Consider the following 15420-nt stretch of genomic DNA (forward strand, 5'->3'; position numbering starts at 1 on the left):
TTAATGGTATAGTTTGGGTGGTTTGAAGCTGGGTTGTATGAGCTACTTCTCCATAGTCAGTGTATTACCTACAGTAGATGACGTTCGGCACGCCCCTAGTTTGGAGAAGCAGACAGGAGTTACTGCATGGAAGCAAAACAATGTACTGCTGTGGACGGGGCCGGCAGAAAAACCTATTTAGGCCACCTAAAAGAAAGGCGCACATAAAAAAATTAGTATAAGTGCACACTATATTTAGAATATTTTTGCTGGTTTACCTTGCCGTCAGACAGCCCTTTCCTACGGGGAACTGAAGTCATTGTATCTATCTATGTTTTCGCCAAAGCCACCAGACGTCATTGAAAAAAACTGTGATTTTACCTTGCAGAACACGGGTGTTGCTTGTCTACCGCTGCCTCGATCGGTTAGTTTGTTTAGAGAATCCAAACTAACTAAAGTCACACAATAACACAAACAAACTAACCAATTGAGGCAGCGGTAAACCAGCAACTCCCGTGTTCTGCGAGGATAAATTACTGTTTTTTTCAATGGAGTCTGGTGGCTTTGGCGAGAGCATAAACAACGGTCTCAGTTCCTCGTCGGAAACATAGACTGTATAGCTGTCTGATGGCGAGGTAAACTGGTGAAAATATTCTAAATATAGTGTACACTTAAACTGATATTGATTTATTTAGTTGGACCTTTCTTTTAGGAGGCTAAAACACGTTTTGCTGCCGGCCCCGTCCACAGCAGTACATTGCTTTGGTTCCGTGCGGCAAACTGGGGGCGTGCCGACTGTAGGTAATACATTGTAATAGTAGTAATACACTGACTATGGAAAAGTACCTCATACAACCCCACTTCAAAACATGCAAACTATCCCTTTAAATTTGTATTTACTTTTTTAGTGAAAGGAAATAAAATGCACGTCTTCTGTAAATCCAACTGTTGGCTTGTGAAATGAATGTGCACATGCCAGTTAGCCGTTAGTCACTTCCAGCCTTTTCATGATCTGGTCAGTTTTGTGTCGAGTCTCCGTCTGAAGACTTTGGCCTCTGGGAGCAGTTGGTCACATGCTGCCCACAGGTCATCGCTCAGATTTGATCTCTAAAAACCCTGACAGACTTAGAGAATCCACAGAGAAAACTGTTCATACTGTCAGAAAAATCCATCAACTGAGATTAATTTTAGACAGTTAACGAGGAGAAAAAGGTAGAAACTCTGAAATATGCTGGCAGCTGCTTTCTCATGGAGCCTTTTCAGAAAATGTATGCCTTCTTTTATATTTAGTATTTTTCTGGAAGACTTCAAATATGTCAGGTAGTTCAAGTGGCTCACCTTCTTTCATTTAATAATTACAGCACTATTACATTTTTCCTTTTTGGAAAGCAGAGTTGTATAATGATAATACCACCAACCGTCCAATGGAGCTCAATTATTCGCCAAAAGCTTGCTGGAGGTGGAGTGCTGGGTTTGGTGTTTGGTCCTGACAGTGTGTGACTCTCTGATTACTGACTGAAGAGCGTACAAACAGGACAGCTAAAAGGATCAGCAATTATGTGAAGTGTTTTCCCGTCATCTTCACTCTGATTTAATTTCATTTGGAGCTGTCACCACCTAAGTGGAACATTTTATTCCACTAATAATATAAAAAGAGCTTCATGTAAACAGCTTGAATCTTATTCTTAAAGGGATGTCGTTCTGTTTGAAGGTATGGATTTAAACCGGGAGGGGGTGGGGGATGGCCCGCCGTCACTGGAGGAGCGATTTAACCTCTCGGTTAGTTGGCAGCAGAGTTCTCATTAAAGCAGCACAATTCCTCTGTCACACAATCAGAAGCTTCCCCCACATATGCTTTATCAAAAAAAAAAATGAGTCCTTGAGTGCTGTTTTTCCGTCTTGTGTGGACGGAACTGTCTGCGCTGGTCATGTCTGGAAAGTAACCCGCAAATTGCAAAATCTGATCTGAGATCTGCAAAAACTTGCAAAAACTTTTGCGAGACTCGCTGCCCGACGACCTATCCTAACCTTAACTATTCAAGATCAATGCCCAACCTTTACCATCTATCTAGACACTACCGTCCGCGCTCAGCGTCTTGCAGGCCCTCTCCCCCCAAACAGCGCCGTTTTGAGGCTGCTCCATCCTCACTAAGCATCGTTTCTCCTCATCCATCTGTATGCGAGTGTAGAAGTACCTCGTCACATTTGCGGGCCCTCTCTCCCAAACGGCGCCGCTTTGAGGCTGCCGTGTCATGGCGAAGCATTGTCTCCTCTCCTCGTCCCTCTGTGTGCGAGTGTAGACGTACATCGTCACGTTTGCGAGCCCTCTCCCCCTAAACGGCGGCGTTTTGATCCCGACATTTCTCCGTTCTCACGTGCCTTTTGGTTTGATTAAAGACATTCATTTTTAAGAATTCTGTTGTTCTACAGTCTTGTTGTTTGTAGTGGTATTTGTTATTGAGTAAGAAATATTTTCCAAAAGGTTTGGTGTGTTTTATGCATGTTTGTAATGCCGAGGGGTTAAAAAAAAATGCTACAATGAATATCTGAATACCAAAATTGAAAATTGATTACCTACCGAAACAAATGAATAACTGAATAGTCAAATATTCGGGTCCAGCCCTACCATGAGATCATCTGCATGATAGACTCAAATTAGCACCAACTCAGTCTCTAATCGGTCTTAAAGTCACCAAGTGTGTCCCTGCACGCCAGAGGATAGTTGTGCTCCAATATGGATGCCAACGTGTTCATGTTTACCCGCCGCTGTTCTCTGTTTTCTAATTATTTTTATAGTTTTTCCCCCCTCCTCAGTCTTTTATCCGCTCTTCTTGCTTCTTGTTGTTTCTCCTTCTTCTAATTTCCATGTTTCTTTTTATCTGCCCCGTTCTCATCCCCTAAATTCTCTTCCCTCTCATCCTCAATTATGTATTTACTCATCCTTTGTCTCCTTTCATCACCCCGACATTCTCTCATTTTTCTTTGCCCCAGTCTTCCCCTGCACTCCCTCTCTTTCTTTTTTTCTCTCCATAATTCCTCTAGTTTTGCCAATTTGTTTCTTTTCGTTTTTTACTCCTCCTCCCCTCCTCCCTCGTCTTCTCTTGTGTTTGATTTCTGCCTCTCTCTGCCTCCCAGCCATTTTTCCCCCCTCGCCCATTTCCATCTCGCTCTCCATAACAGGCGTCATTAGCATTTTCTAACCGAGCGGGCTAAATTGAAAATGCTAAACGAGTTTGTTTCTGTGGTAATTAGTGGTAACGAGGAACACAGGAAGTTAATGGAAACCACTTGCCTCGTTAGAAGGCAACTTCCTGTCGCACTGATTGAAGTTCCCATTTTCAACAAACAAGGCGAACACATAAGACTGAACCCCGGGGAGACGAGGAGGAGTGAGCGGTGTGTTTGTGTACAGTATGGAATATATTTGTGTGTTTACATTGTGTGTGTTTGTATGATTGTGTGGGTGTGTTTGTGTTAGTTGGGTCTGCATTTGTGAGCATTTGTGTGTGTGTTTTTGTGTGTGCAGGGTGTACGTATTGTGGAAATGTACTGCATATTTCTATAAACACACTGTATTTTGGCAGAGTATCCATCAGAATACAAATATGAGTGTGTGTGTGTGTGTGTGTGTTAGGCTGTATAATAAGCATAGCCAAAAATAAGCTGAAAATAAACATCTCTGGATATGAAAATATTTTGGATATATTTACACTTGTGTGTCCTAATAACAACAGGTGAGTGAAATTCTGCGACAAATATGGTTATTTCAGATGGCCGGCTCTTGAGGAAGGAAGCTTATTAAACTCTTTGACGTGCGAGATCGCACCTGTCCGCTAACAGCTAGCCGGCCGCTGCTGCGCACGCTCTCACAGCTCCATATCATGCAGGAGTGGGACTGGGGCCCAAAAGCCATTTATTACTGCGTGTGGACGGCTACGTTTCCTATCAGAAATAGTCCGGGCTAGATATTTCTGTATGTATGTGTGTGTGTGTGTGTGTGTATGTGTGAAGGCCCTAGAATGGCTCAGAAACTGTGGGTGGTGGAGAGAAAAGAGTAATGACTTCCCCGCTGCTCCGGCGGAGATGCTCAGCTCTGCAGAAGCAGCTGCGATCACACTGGGTTCTTCCCAGCGACGGTCCTCATGTGTGAATCTGTGTTAAAACGGCGACTACTCAATCAACTTTTTCTTGCAAAATAAAAACCCTCTGATGGTTGTTTTTATCTGTTTATCTCAGTAGAAAAAAGGACTCCTGACTTTAAAGAGATTTAAACTGAAACAACCTTTCTGTCAACATGTAGTCAAACGTTTCACTCACCGTCTCTGAGTTTGCCTCCTACCTACCACCTCACAGCGAAACACACCAGTGAACAAAAGTGCTGCTATTATCCAAAATTGTGAAGCGGGTAACAATATCAGTACGCCACTATTTTTCTTTTTCATGCTCGTCATGTAGTCTCGGTGTAAATCAACCACCGGTGCCAGGATAATTATCTCGCTCGCCAAAAAACAAGCCTCCCCAACGCCACTTTGTCAGTAATCAAGGAGGGGATGATGGGTGACCCCGTCTGTCGACTTTTCAATTACTCATTGTCGACTTGAGACAAGTAGACACATACAAGGCATTGTACACAGCTTAAGAGTTAATTTCCTCCAATCTTTTTTTTTTTCTTTTTTTTTCTTGCTCAAACAAAATCTGGTGTCTCGTTTTCATTGTGCCAGTGGCAATATTCAAATACAACATGCAGATAAAAGTGTAGCAACTGCTGTTAATTTAATTTGAAAATTAGTTTGCTTTTTCTAAAGATGAAAAGCTTTCTGGATAAGCAGAAAGAGGGTTTTTTGTTGTTGTTGTAATTGTGTTACAGCTGCCTACATTATGCTCACACAATCAAATTATCCTTTTAAAACCAAGCACACACACAAAGAACTCATGCTGGCGGGAGGGGTTAGAGTCATGGTTGGATTAGAGCAGTGATTCGGGACCCACCGTTGGGTCACAGGAGATTTTATAGAGTCCTGCAGGGATGACGTGTTTTTGTAGGCCAACCAGTAAATTAGCATCAAACTCGACAAAACGGCAATGGGATTTTTCCATTTTTTAACTGTGAATGCAATCGGCAGGAGTAAAAAGCTAACGTTAGGCTATAAATGAAATACACCACGGTCGCATGACTTCCCGTCGCCACCACTAAGCTAAAGGTGGACTAGTGTTCGGTGTGATGACGTTTAGTAGTCTCATTTAGCCACTTGTTAGCAACCGCCTTTTTTTAGACACGTAAAAAGTTAAAAATTCACAATTGGGATATTTACTGACATTTTTTTATATCGTATAACAAGACGTTAAAATCTCTTAAGCTTGTGTTAATCACAGACCTTATTTCAGGCATCTAACTAAAAACTCATTGACTTCCAGAAGAGGGAACCAGAAGTGCTAAAATGCTCATACTCCTTTTATGGTTTTAGAACTCATTCCTGCAGCGCTGTATTACAGTTGCCAAATACATTTGCTGAATTTCTTCCATAGTCTTTTATTTATCATAAATATCTGCAGTTCAGTGTTGGGCCACATGAGGGAGCCTGAATGTTCGTATTGGTCTGAAAATTGTAGCCTACTTATAACATTGAATCGAATAGGAAAGGCTAGCGTACATCCTGTTTGATTTACTGATGAAAGAAAAAAAATGAGAGCCTCTCCACCTAAATGCATTTATTTGGTCTCATTTATAAAGTGATTTTTTTCAATATGGTAACGATGGTTCGTCATTTTTACAGCGGGTCCCCAGATAAAAGAAGTTTTGGAAACACTGGTTTAGAGGATGATTGGAAGCCGATGCAGCAGTGTCTTCACAAATATATCATTAATTTCATTTGTGTGTTTGTAGAAGTGTCAAGACAACACAGAGGGCGATCGATGTGAACGCTGCGCTCCGGGATTCTACGGTGTGGTCCGAGGTCACCATGACGACTGTAAACCCTGCGCCTGTCCTCTCACCAACCCAGAGAACAAGTAAACTTCCCGTGTTTATCCATCTCTTCTTTTGGCGAATGTTCTCCGCTAATTGAAAGAATCGCATGTCATTCTCTAAAACATATTTATGCACATTTCTTTTATTTTATCAGCATTTTTATTTTCTGTGTAAAATGTCTAGTTTCAGTCCAACCTGTGTAACGGAGGGATACGATGACTACCGGTGTACCGCCTGTCCTGAGGGATATGAGGGCAAATACTGTGAGAGGTGAGACACACAGAGAATCATAATCTTCCTGTAATTAAGATGAGCTTAGAAATCATGAAATTTTAATATGGGACATGGAATGAATCAAGTAAAGCAATGAATAACGGTATAAGTGCTTATTGGAATTTTGTAATACAAGGTGATGTAGGAAGTATGCTACAGTCTGGAAATGTGAAATGCTGGGAATTTATTTTCTACGGACGCTGCCAATTTTGCGCTTTTGATTTTGAGTCTGGTTCCGGGAACTGTCATATCATCCATCTTTATATACTGTATGGAAACTTTTAAATGCAAGCAACACTTGTAGGTAACTCTTTCCTTCTTCCCGCGGTCCCTCTGTCCAGGTGTGCTACCGGTTACCATGGTGACCCGCGGACGCCGGGCGGCCGCTGCGAGGAGTGTAAGTGTTCCTTGTGGGGGGCGCTGCCTGGACCGTGTGACCCTGTCTCGGGCCAATGCCGTTGCAGGGTCGGGGCGTCGGGGACGACGTGTGACCAGTGCATGGAGAGGCATGTGTGTGGACCAGCTGGCATCATCTGTAAGACTAACACACAGCTTTTGATTTAATCTATTGTTGGTGCTCCTTTGTATTTTTTGTCTTTTTTGTTTCTCCCTTTTTGCTTTCTCTTCATTCAGGGTATCTGCAGGTTGAAATCTCTGGTAGAGAGCTTATATTAAAGGACCAGAGTGTAGGATTTAGTGGCATCTAGCGGTGAGATTGTCCAGCATGGCGGACTCTGCAAAGAGGTCCCGCTCCCTGTGTAGATATGAAGGGCTCCTTCTAAGCTAATGAAAACACAATGATTCTTAGATTCTGGTCCTTTAAAGTTATGAAACAAACAGCCAACTGGTTCAGGTTTTACTGGACATGTGGTCTAAATTATGAGAACATGAATCTTAGTGCCAATAACTTCAATAGAAGCTGAAATCATTATAAAGTCCTCTTTGACTAGTCTCCAGCAACAGAAGCTACCCCAAAAGGAGCCTTTAACTTTACCACATCACAGCAAAAAGAGCTCTGTTGGTAAGTTTGAGAGTGTCTTTAGATGACTGAAACATACAGACACCCTCTCTCTCTTATTTTCCTTCTATTCTCTTCTCTCTAGCGGCCCACCTGCCAGCATTGTTGTGATTTTTGCTTTATTTTGGTGATGAAATGCAAATGAGTAGTCAAAGCCCTTTTCCTCGGTTGCCATGGGAGACGGGGGGATCGTGGCAGAAGTCAGATTGAAGTCATTTAGAAAATAATTTCAATGTAATTTGGAGCTAATTTAAACTTAATATGACCATAATGGTGGGGCCAATTCGGCGCCATTGGCATGCCTTGAGCTAAGAGAATGTAGAAGAAAAGGTTGTAGGACAGAGGCGGCTGATGTGAAATTGCTGCTGTCGGGTCAGGGAGGGAATTGCTTGCTCAGGTCTTTATGTGTACAGACACAAAGCGTGTGTTCATAAATTGGCAGTGCGAGTGCTGCAGTGCACCCTGACACCAAAGCGGTCGCCTCTGCGTCCAGACTATAATCACACGTCCTGATGGTTTACACAGAGCGGAGTGATCACACCGCTGTTCACTTGTTGAAGAGTGATTGCACTCTGCGTTTTCGCCTCCGCGCTGCCCTTTCTCCCATCCAATCAGACGCAAACCAGGCACTTTGGGAGTCGGCAGTCTTGAAAGAGGGAAATGCAGGTAGCTCCCACATCTACCATGTAACATCATTTGCATAGAAATGCAGCTAAATTTCAGTATGTGATGTCATGGGTTGTATTATTGAATGTTGCCTCGATCCACGTTTATGTTCAGAATTCAACTATTTATTTAAGGGTGAAACATTATGACCTAAACATCTGTTTATAAACAGAAAAACAAAATAATTTGTACATGATGTGTCCCCCCCATAATTATTAGATATTTAGTTTAATTATATTTAATTTGTTGAGCACAATAAGATATAAAACCTCGGTTTGAATCCAACCAAGATGCGTTGCCATCTGGCCTTGTCATGTGATGTATTTGATATCAACATTGTGTCTGAATATTATTTAACTAGCCTTCATTAAAATGCAGTTTCCATATACAACTTTATGTAGAGCTACAACAATTAATCAATTAGTTTTCAACTCTTAAATTAATCTTTTTTGATAATCGATTGATAGGTTTGAGTAATTTTGAAAGAAAAAAAAGAAAAAATTCTGATTCCAGCTTCTTAAATGTGAATATGTTCTGGTTTCTTTACTCCTCTATGACAGTAATCTAAATATCTTTGAGTTGTGGACAAAACAAGACATTTGAGGACGTCATCTTGGTGGTCTGGTCGACATTTTTCTCCATTTTCTGACATTTTATAGACCAAAAAACTAATTGATTAATTGCGAAAATAGTAATAGTTGCAGCCCTAACTTAAAGGCAGATTTACTTCCCATAGTCAGAATTAGTATAAAGCAACATGGTGTCTATAGCACGACCTGGACAAACTCACACTAGCCATGATGCAAAGTAACTTGGAGCACAATAAACACATGAATGGCACAGTAACAATCAAACAAACTGCAGAAAATAAAGCAGAAGAGACGCCCTACCTGTAGCAAACTATTTTCTGGATGCAAAGATTAAATCAAACTTTAAAGAGCTGTAGGTTTCTGTCTAAGCAACACAGGCACAGGTGTGTATTATTGCATGTGTGTTTGTATTTCCAGTGTGACGCATGAGTTTACTAAACTGAGCATAAAATAATCCTTGACATTCACCGGGGTTTACTTTGGGCCTTCGCTTCATATTATTATATACGTTTTATATACTGTGAAGTTAAAAATGTGATGATGTGCATCATTGGACGGAAAAATGTATATTACGGTGGCGTGAGCGGCGCTACGGCTTAATCTGTTACAGCTCTCAGCCCACGAGTCTAATGATTTTGTATTGTATTAGAGTTCTGTGGCCACCACTCTCAGCAGTTAGTGGAGCTTTTACAGATTCAAAAGTCACATCCTTGAGGTGAAACATTGAAAGTCTTACAGTTATTCGACCATTCTTGTTTTCCTCTCAACTTCCTATGGAGGAACAACAAATAGTCACTTCTTGCAGTAAGATTAATGCTAACAAACAGGTGTGTTCAACTGAGGAATCCAAACTGCAAATCCATTTTACAGCTATTTAATTTGGTCCAAGTAGACTGTTCAGGCATAGTTTGCATATGTGTACAGGGCATAAGATGACCTTTTCTGTCCTCTATTTTGACAGTAATGTGTGCCATTATCAACATCTAACATGGGCAAACTTCAAAAAGTAAAGTAAACTTGTCGAGTGTAAGACGATAACACGGCTGAATCATCTCAACAAAGACTCTGTAATTCTCCAAGCAAACTTTAAGGAAGCCAAACGTACACCAGCTTGTGTAAACTCCTCAGAAAAGGAGACAGGAAGAAGCTTATTTGAGAATCTCTGGTCCGTCTTGCCAAACATTGTGGAGACAGGAAACCAACCAGCGCCACAGAGAGCAGACAGTGATGGAAGTGAGGCTTTCTGTGTGTAATCACACCTCGTGCAAGTGTAGTACAGGATGTCTTCACGCTGTGTGGAAGTTAGTGATTATATTCCTTTTGTCACTGGGATTCTTGAATGGCTCAGATTTGACAAAGAGCAATTTACTCCCACACACAACGTACTGTTCTTTTACTGTACAACCTATGTATTTGTTTGTATATGCACGTGACCGCATGAATGCTTTGGTGTATTTGTGTGTTCTGTTTTTTTTGTCAGAGATTGATAGAGTAAAAACTGTTTTTATTTTATTTAATTCATCTTTGATTTCCCTTGTCAGAAATTTTAATTTCTGCAATAAATCAGCCTCGGGCCACAGAAGTGAAGAGAAACTCACGCACGCACGATGAAGAAAAATGTGTATGCTCGCATCGGAATGAATACCCTGGTGTGTTAGTGTGTTAGTTTGTGTGTTTTTCGCCTGCAGTGGGTGCTCATAATAGGTGCTTTTGCCTCTCTGTGCTGAATTTCATGCATCGGCAGCCCTGTCTCTCTGATGCCAGAGTCACTTAAACACAAAAACACAAGCAGTCACCACGATCACACACTGATGTGTTTACAGACTCACAGAAACACACACTCAGTAGTAAAAATACACATATATGACTTCCTTTTCTTTCTTCTTTTCTCATTTTCTTCCTCAAACTGCAGAAGTGTCAACATGTACACTGACTCACACACAGGCAAACCGTCTGTAAACCTCTCTAATAGATTTAGCTGGCCTCATTACTCTCTAGCTGTGTCTAACTGTGTGTTTGTATTTGTTCCTCCAGCCTGTGATGATGAGTGCTCGGGTCTGTTGATCAGTGACATGGACCGCCTGTATCGCATCATCACTGAGGTCACCCTGACCACGCCCCTCCCACCACCTTATCAGGTGTTGTACCGCTTCGAGAACATGACGGAGGAACTCAAGGTACAATCTGTCTCTGCCTAACTTTAACTAATCATATCCTAAATCTACATTCAATTAACCTTTACCCTAACCCTTTAGTTTTTAAAGTCAATGATAATAGAGCCAGTTTTACTGGAGACTCCAAAGTCTTACTCAGTTTTGAAACAGTGGTTCCTTGATGTCAGACAGAAGACGATAAAAGCAGGCTTCTCATTTCTAGCCGGCCACCGGCGATTTTGCCGGCTAAAATGACAGGTAGCTGTCAGATTTTGTCAGCTGTAGCTAGCGAACTAATTAAGGTAACGTTAGCTCCATCAGTTGGTTGAAAGCACTGTCACTGGCTGACGTTATAACGGGCCCAGCTGGAGAATTTTGTGAAAGGGGTCTTTAATGTAGTGCATCATCATTCTATTGCAGTGGAGATCATTTCTTTCTAACATAACTCTTATCTCACTAATTTGTTCATGTTCTCAAACAATTGCTGTTCAGGGGAGAGGATTGGCAAATACTGTACATCAGACGGGCAATACGTCATCCAGAGTAGGCTCTCATCACCACGCCCCCGCATCCAGCGTAGACAGCAACAGCGTAAACGGAAGAAGTTGAAACATGTCTCCAAGCTTTTAAATGAATCATGCACCAACAAGAAATCCAAAAACGCTGATCTCCGATTTGTTCCCTTGCCATGTCCTTATAAAGATCTAATAGAGGCGCTTTATGGCTCCAAGCTATAGACAAGACCAACATGGCGTCGTCGCCGAGGCTGCGCTCCCTTTCGGGGGAAAGAAACTTGGTGATACCTTAAACAGGAAAATACCAAAAAGTTGTTGTGTAGCGGGTTAACCAAGGCTTTTAGGGGTGTAAAAAAATATCGAAAATATCGAGTATCGCGATCTTATGTTTTGTGATACTGTATCGATTATCAAAAACATGCGGCCTTGACGTTGTGCCAGTTCTTAGCAAACAACTAAGACAGCTTCCAAAGACTCATGTTTGATCTTTATAGTAACGGAGCATCTACTGTATATACATACTATAAAAAACGTAGATTTTAAAGTCAGATATGGACAACATATTAAAGGCCCTTCATATGTAATCAAAACCGAGTTATTGCAATACTTGCACACTCTTCATTCAGCTCACTCAACCTGCAGAGGAACATTGTCATTAACATCTCACAGTGAGCTTGTTTTCAAGTGTTTACCAATACAAATCATTAGTATTTGCATTTTCAACATGATACAACACACTGCTGTAAAACTGGATTAACACTTTCTATGTTTCAAAGGAATTGTGATAAGAAGTTATGAACTGTGGTTGCAACAATTGAATTATGTAATTATCATGTTTACTGTGACATAATTCAGATAATTTGAGTTTTATATGCTGGATATGTTTTCTGTTTAATTCTCTCTTTCTTCCTTCCTCGCCTCCTGCCCTCCCCTTTGCTCATCCTCCTCTCTTCGGCTCTACAGCACAGAGCCAGGCAGTTCAAAAGCCTAGCCCTGGGCCAAAATGTGTCAGACATTTCTCTATGTAATTCCTTCATCTCTCTGTTTCTCTCCTGCAGCACATGCTGTCACCTCAGAAAGCTCCGGAGAGATTACTGCAACTGGCCGACTCCAACCTCGGATCACTGGTCGTTGAGATGGACCAACTACACAGCAGGGTACAGACACTTTTGTTTTTCTTTTGGCTCGACTTAAGTCTCTGTCATTGTCTGTCTTCCTTCCTCTTTTTATCCGCCTTTCTCTTGTCTGTCTGTAAAATAACAAGACGGAGCGAATAAAGACTGTGGCAGGGAAGGAGATCATAGTTAAGGGCAAAACTAATGTACAGCAAAGACACAAAGTCTTGTCACTTATAAAGCAAGCTGTGCATTGCAACTAAAACCAGTCTACCCAGTCAACGTGTCCTCATACAACAGTTCATATGATATCTTACAAAAAATTATTGGTTATTCCTCATTTTTTGTTTGTTCTCCTGCGTATGTCCAGCAACACGTGTCAATTTCCGTTCGTTACATGCATACAGTCTTTTTAAAAGAAAGTTCTGTCTTCACAGGAAACAACTTGGTTAGGTTTAGGCAACAAAACTACTCGGGTAGGATTAGGAAAAAATCGTGGTCTGGGTTAATATAACTACAAAAGTGTTGTTACTTAAGTACAGAAGTAACGAGATAAATAAATCAACGTTGACTTCTGGTTTCACTACGTGGAGTTTGTCACTCTTTATTCTTCCTGGTTCACGATTACGTGGATTACATACAAATTGATTTTTGTGATATGTATATACAATTTACAGTGCGTTACTTTTTTTGTAGGTGTAGCTACAAACGGTGTATGAGAACAGCCTGGCCCAGTAGCCAGCTGCAGCATGCTGACTGATGTAAAAGCAATACAGAAATCAATTCAACCACTTTTCCAACGTGATGATCAAGTGTCAGAGTGACTGTCGGAGAGATCTATGACACATTTTACAACAGAAACCATAAATACCATGCCATCTGAGCAAAAATTATGACACAATGTAACCCTGTGCACCATACCTGGATTAACCAGCGAGGAGCCTCGGACACAGGCAATACCACTGGACCCTTTAACCCTTTCACAGTGTGTTTTCAGTTCATGAAATGTCTTGTTCAGCGTTCGGTTGCACTTAACCCTCTCGTGTCACTTCTGGTTGCAAAAACCAAGATGACGACGGTCAAAATGACGAACTTAAGGCTTCAAAACGGCAGTCCACAAACCAATAGGTGACGTCACGGTGACTACGTCCACTTCGTATATACAGTCTACGGAGGAAACCAGCGTCAGGATGTGAATCCTGCTGCCTGTGTGCTTGTTTGCCCTCTTGTTTGCGTGTGCTCTATACAAATGATACAGGAACCCACTAGTAATGCAGTAGTGGTCAAGAACTCCTCAGGGCTCTTATCATGGTTCAGTTTATATTAATGGTGCATTTTCCAAAACACATTTTCAATTAAAGTAGCACAAACAAAATGAAGCTGGACCTTTCAGGGTCCCTGGATGGATATGAATGGAATAACAACCGGGTATGAAAGGATTGGGATCATAAGTCGTGATCAGGTTGACGGAGTCTTATGAATTTCCAACCAGAAATGTTAATAAGTCACTTCCTGTGCCTGGTAGACCAATTCAGGAATCCATGCATGCTTGAAAGTATTTCAAATAAAGAATTTTAATGTTTTTGCATCAAACATTCACCCAAAAGCATTTCTACAAGAATCAATATCAAGGTTTTTGTTTTTTTAACTTTACAATCTTTAAAGTCACAGTTGTGCCTCTAAGAGGAGTTAACCAAAATAGAAAAATGCTTCTTGAGTGGAGGAGGTCTACAAGATGCCAAGTGGAGAAAAATAACACTCACATTCACGCTGTCAAGCTCCAGCCTTTTAGGGACCGGGGCCTTGACATTTGTTGACAGCGATGCTATCACCCACACCCCATCACACACACACACACACACACACACACACACACCAGTGAAAATGATACAGCATGGTCTTGTCAAATCACAACAATAATTACCTGCTCTTTCTTTCTCTGTGTGTGTTTGTGTGTCAGGATGTGTTTTCATGTCTGTCAAGGATTCATCCATCTCTCGTTCACACGGGGGACCAGTGTGTGTGTGACTTTGTGTTTTCTTTTTATGTCAATAAATCATCCATCTCTGTGTATATGTGGCGGCATGTGAGTGCACATGTAGACAAGAAAAACAAAAACTGAACTGTGCACACAAACACACACAATAATATTGATTGTGTGTCTTTGTGTGTGTGTGTGTATTGTATGTATGTGTGGGTACGTATTGCCATCATCATCCTCTGTCATTCCTTTACATCTACTGTAAGACCTCCGTCTTTTCCTTCCGTCCTTCGTTAGACAGAAGTCAATATGTTCTCTTATTCAACACTTGTTTTATTATTATTTTATAATGTGTGTGTGTGTGTGTGTGTGTGTGTGTGTATAGTCCACTAAGGTGTCTGCCGACGGAGAGCAGGTCGAGGATGATGCTGACAGGATTCATAAACGAGCCGAGGACCTGGAGCAGTTCATCAGGGACACGCTGCTGAGAGCTCAAGGTAGCACAAACGAACACCACCTCTCCTCCATTAACTGCCTCCACATCCTGAATTTATCTGTCTGCTGTCTCGCTAGTTTAATCTGTCATTACAGTACATCGCGTTATAATACATTATATTAAATGTAAGGGATACATGTGGGGAATTTAGGTTATTTCATTAGAGGAGAATGGGATATAGGTAAGAATATGAAAAGATGAAAAAACATTTTAATGAAGACAAATATTTCAAAAATACATCTACAGAGCCTTTAGAAAGCTGCCGAATAAAAGTATGGCTTTTCCTGAAAAAAAATACTATGATTGTGAATTAATCATTTGAATAATGTTGGCGGGTCCAAAATGAAATGGGTCCAAAATGAGTGTTTTGTTTATCTCTGTGGAAGATATTTGACATTTGGTTCCCACTTCTAACAAGGCTTGTGAGCCAATAGTAAAACAACGTTGGTATCACGTGGTATCTCTGGGTGGTCAGTTAGTTTGAAAAAAAACAGATAAATGGCTGAGATTGCTTTTAAGTGCCTGTCAATGACTTGTTATGAAGTGAATGCAATGGAACGGAGGAGGGAGAATGAGACATCTAATGGCTGAATGTTATCAATAGGGCTGGGACGATTCACTTGTCTCCCGATTCTGCTTTCTTGTTTCGGCTCACTGCGGTCGGCT

At 41.3% G+C, this 15420-nt stretch overlaps 1 protein-coding gene across 9 annotated transcripts in view; it reads left to right on the top strand.

The window, feature by feature from the left end:
• lama2 (laminin, alpha 2) overlaps nt 1-15420 on the top strand; it is a 222887-nt gene that overhangs the window by 146949 nt on the left and 60518 nt on the right. For 7 of the 9 annotated variants that reach the window (XM_037750093.1, XM_037750096.1, XM_037750095.1 and 4 more), the window contains 6 exons: nt 5864-5988; nt 6131-6217; nt 6562-6755; nt 10529-10671; nt 12221-12319; nt 14644-14755. In XM_037750093.1, coding sequence (XP_037606021.1) covers nt 5864-5988; nt 6131-6217; nt 6562-6755; nt 10529-10671; nt 12221-12319; nt 14644-14755 — 760 coding nt within the window. The remainder of the gene's footprint in view (nt 1-5863; nt 5989-6130; nt 6218-6561; nt 6756-10528; nt 10672-12220; nt 12320-14643; nt 14756-15420) is intronic. The other 2 variants (XM_037750097.1, XM_037750102.1) reach the window with 1 other exon arrangement.

Source organism: Sebastes umbrosus, chromosome 18 (genome assembly GCF_015220745.1).
Source record: "Sebastes umbrosus isolate fSebUmb1 chromosome 18, fSebUmb1.pri, whole genome shotgun sequence".
Classification (NCBI taxonomy): Eukaryota; Metazoa; Chordata; class Actinopteri; order Perciformes; family Sebastidae; genus Sebastes; species Sebastes umbrosus.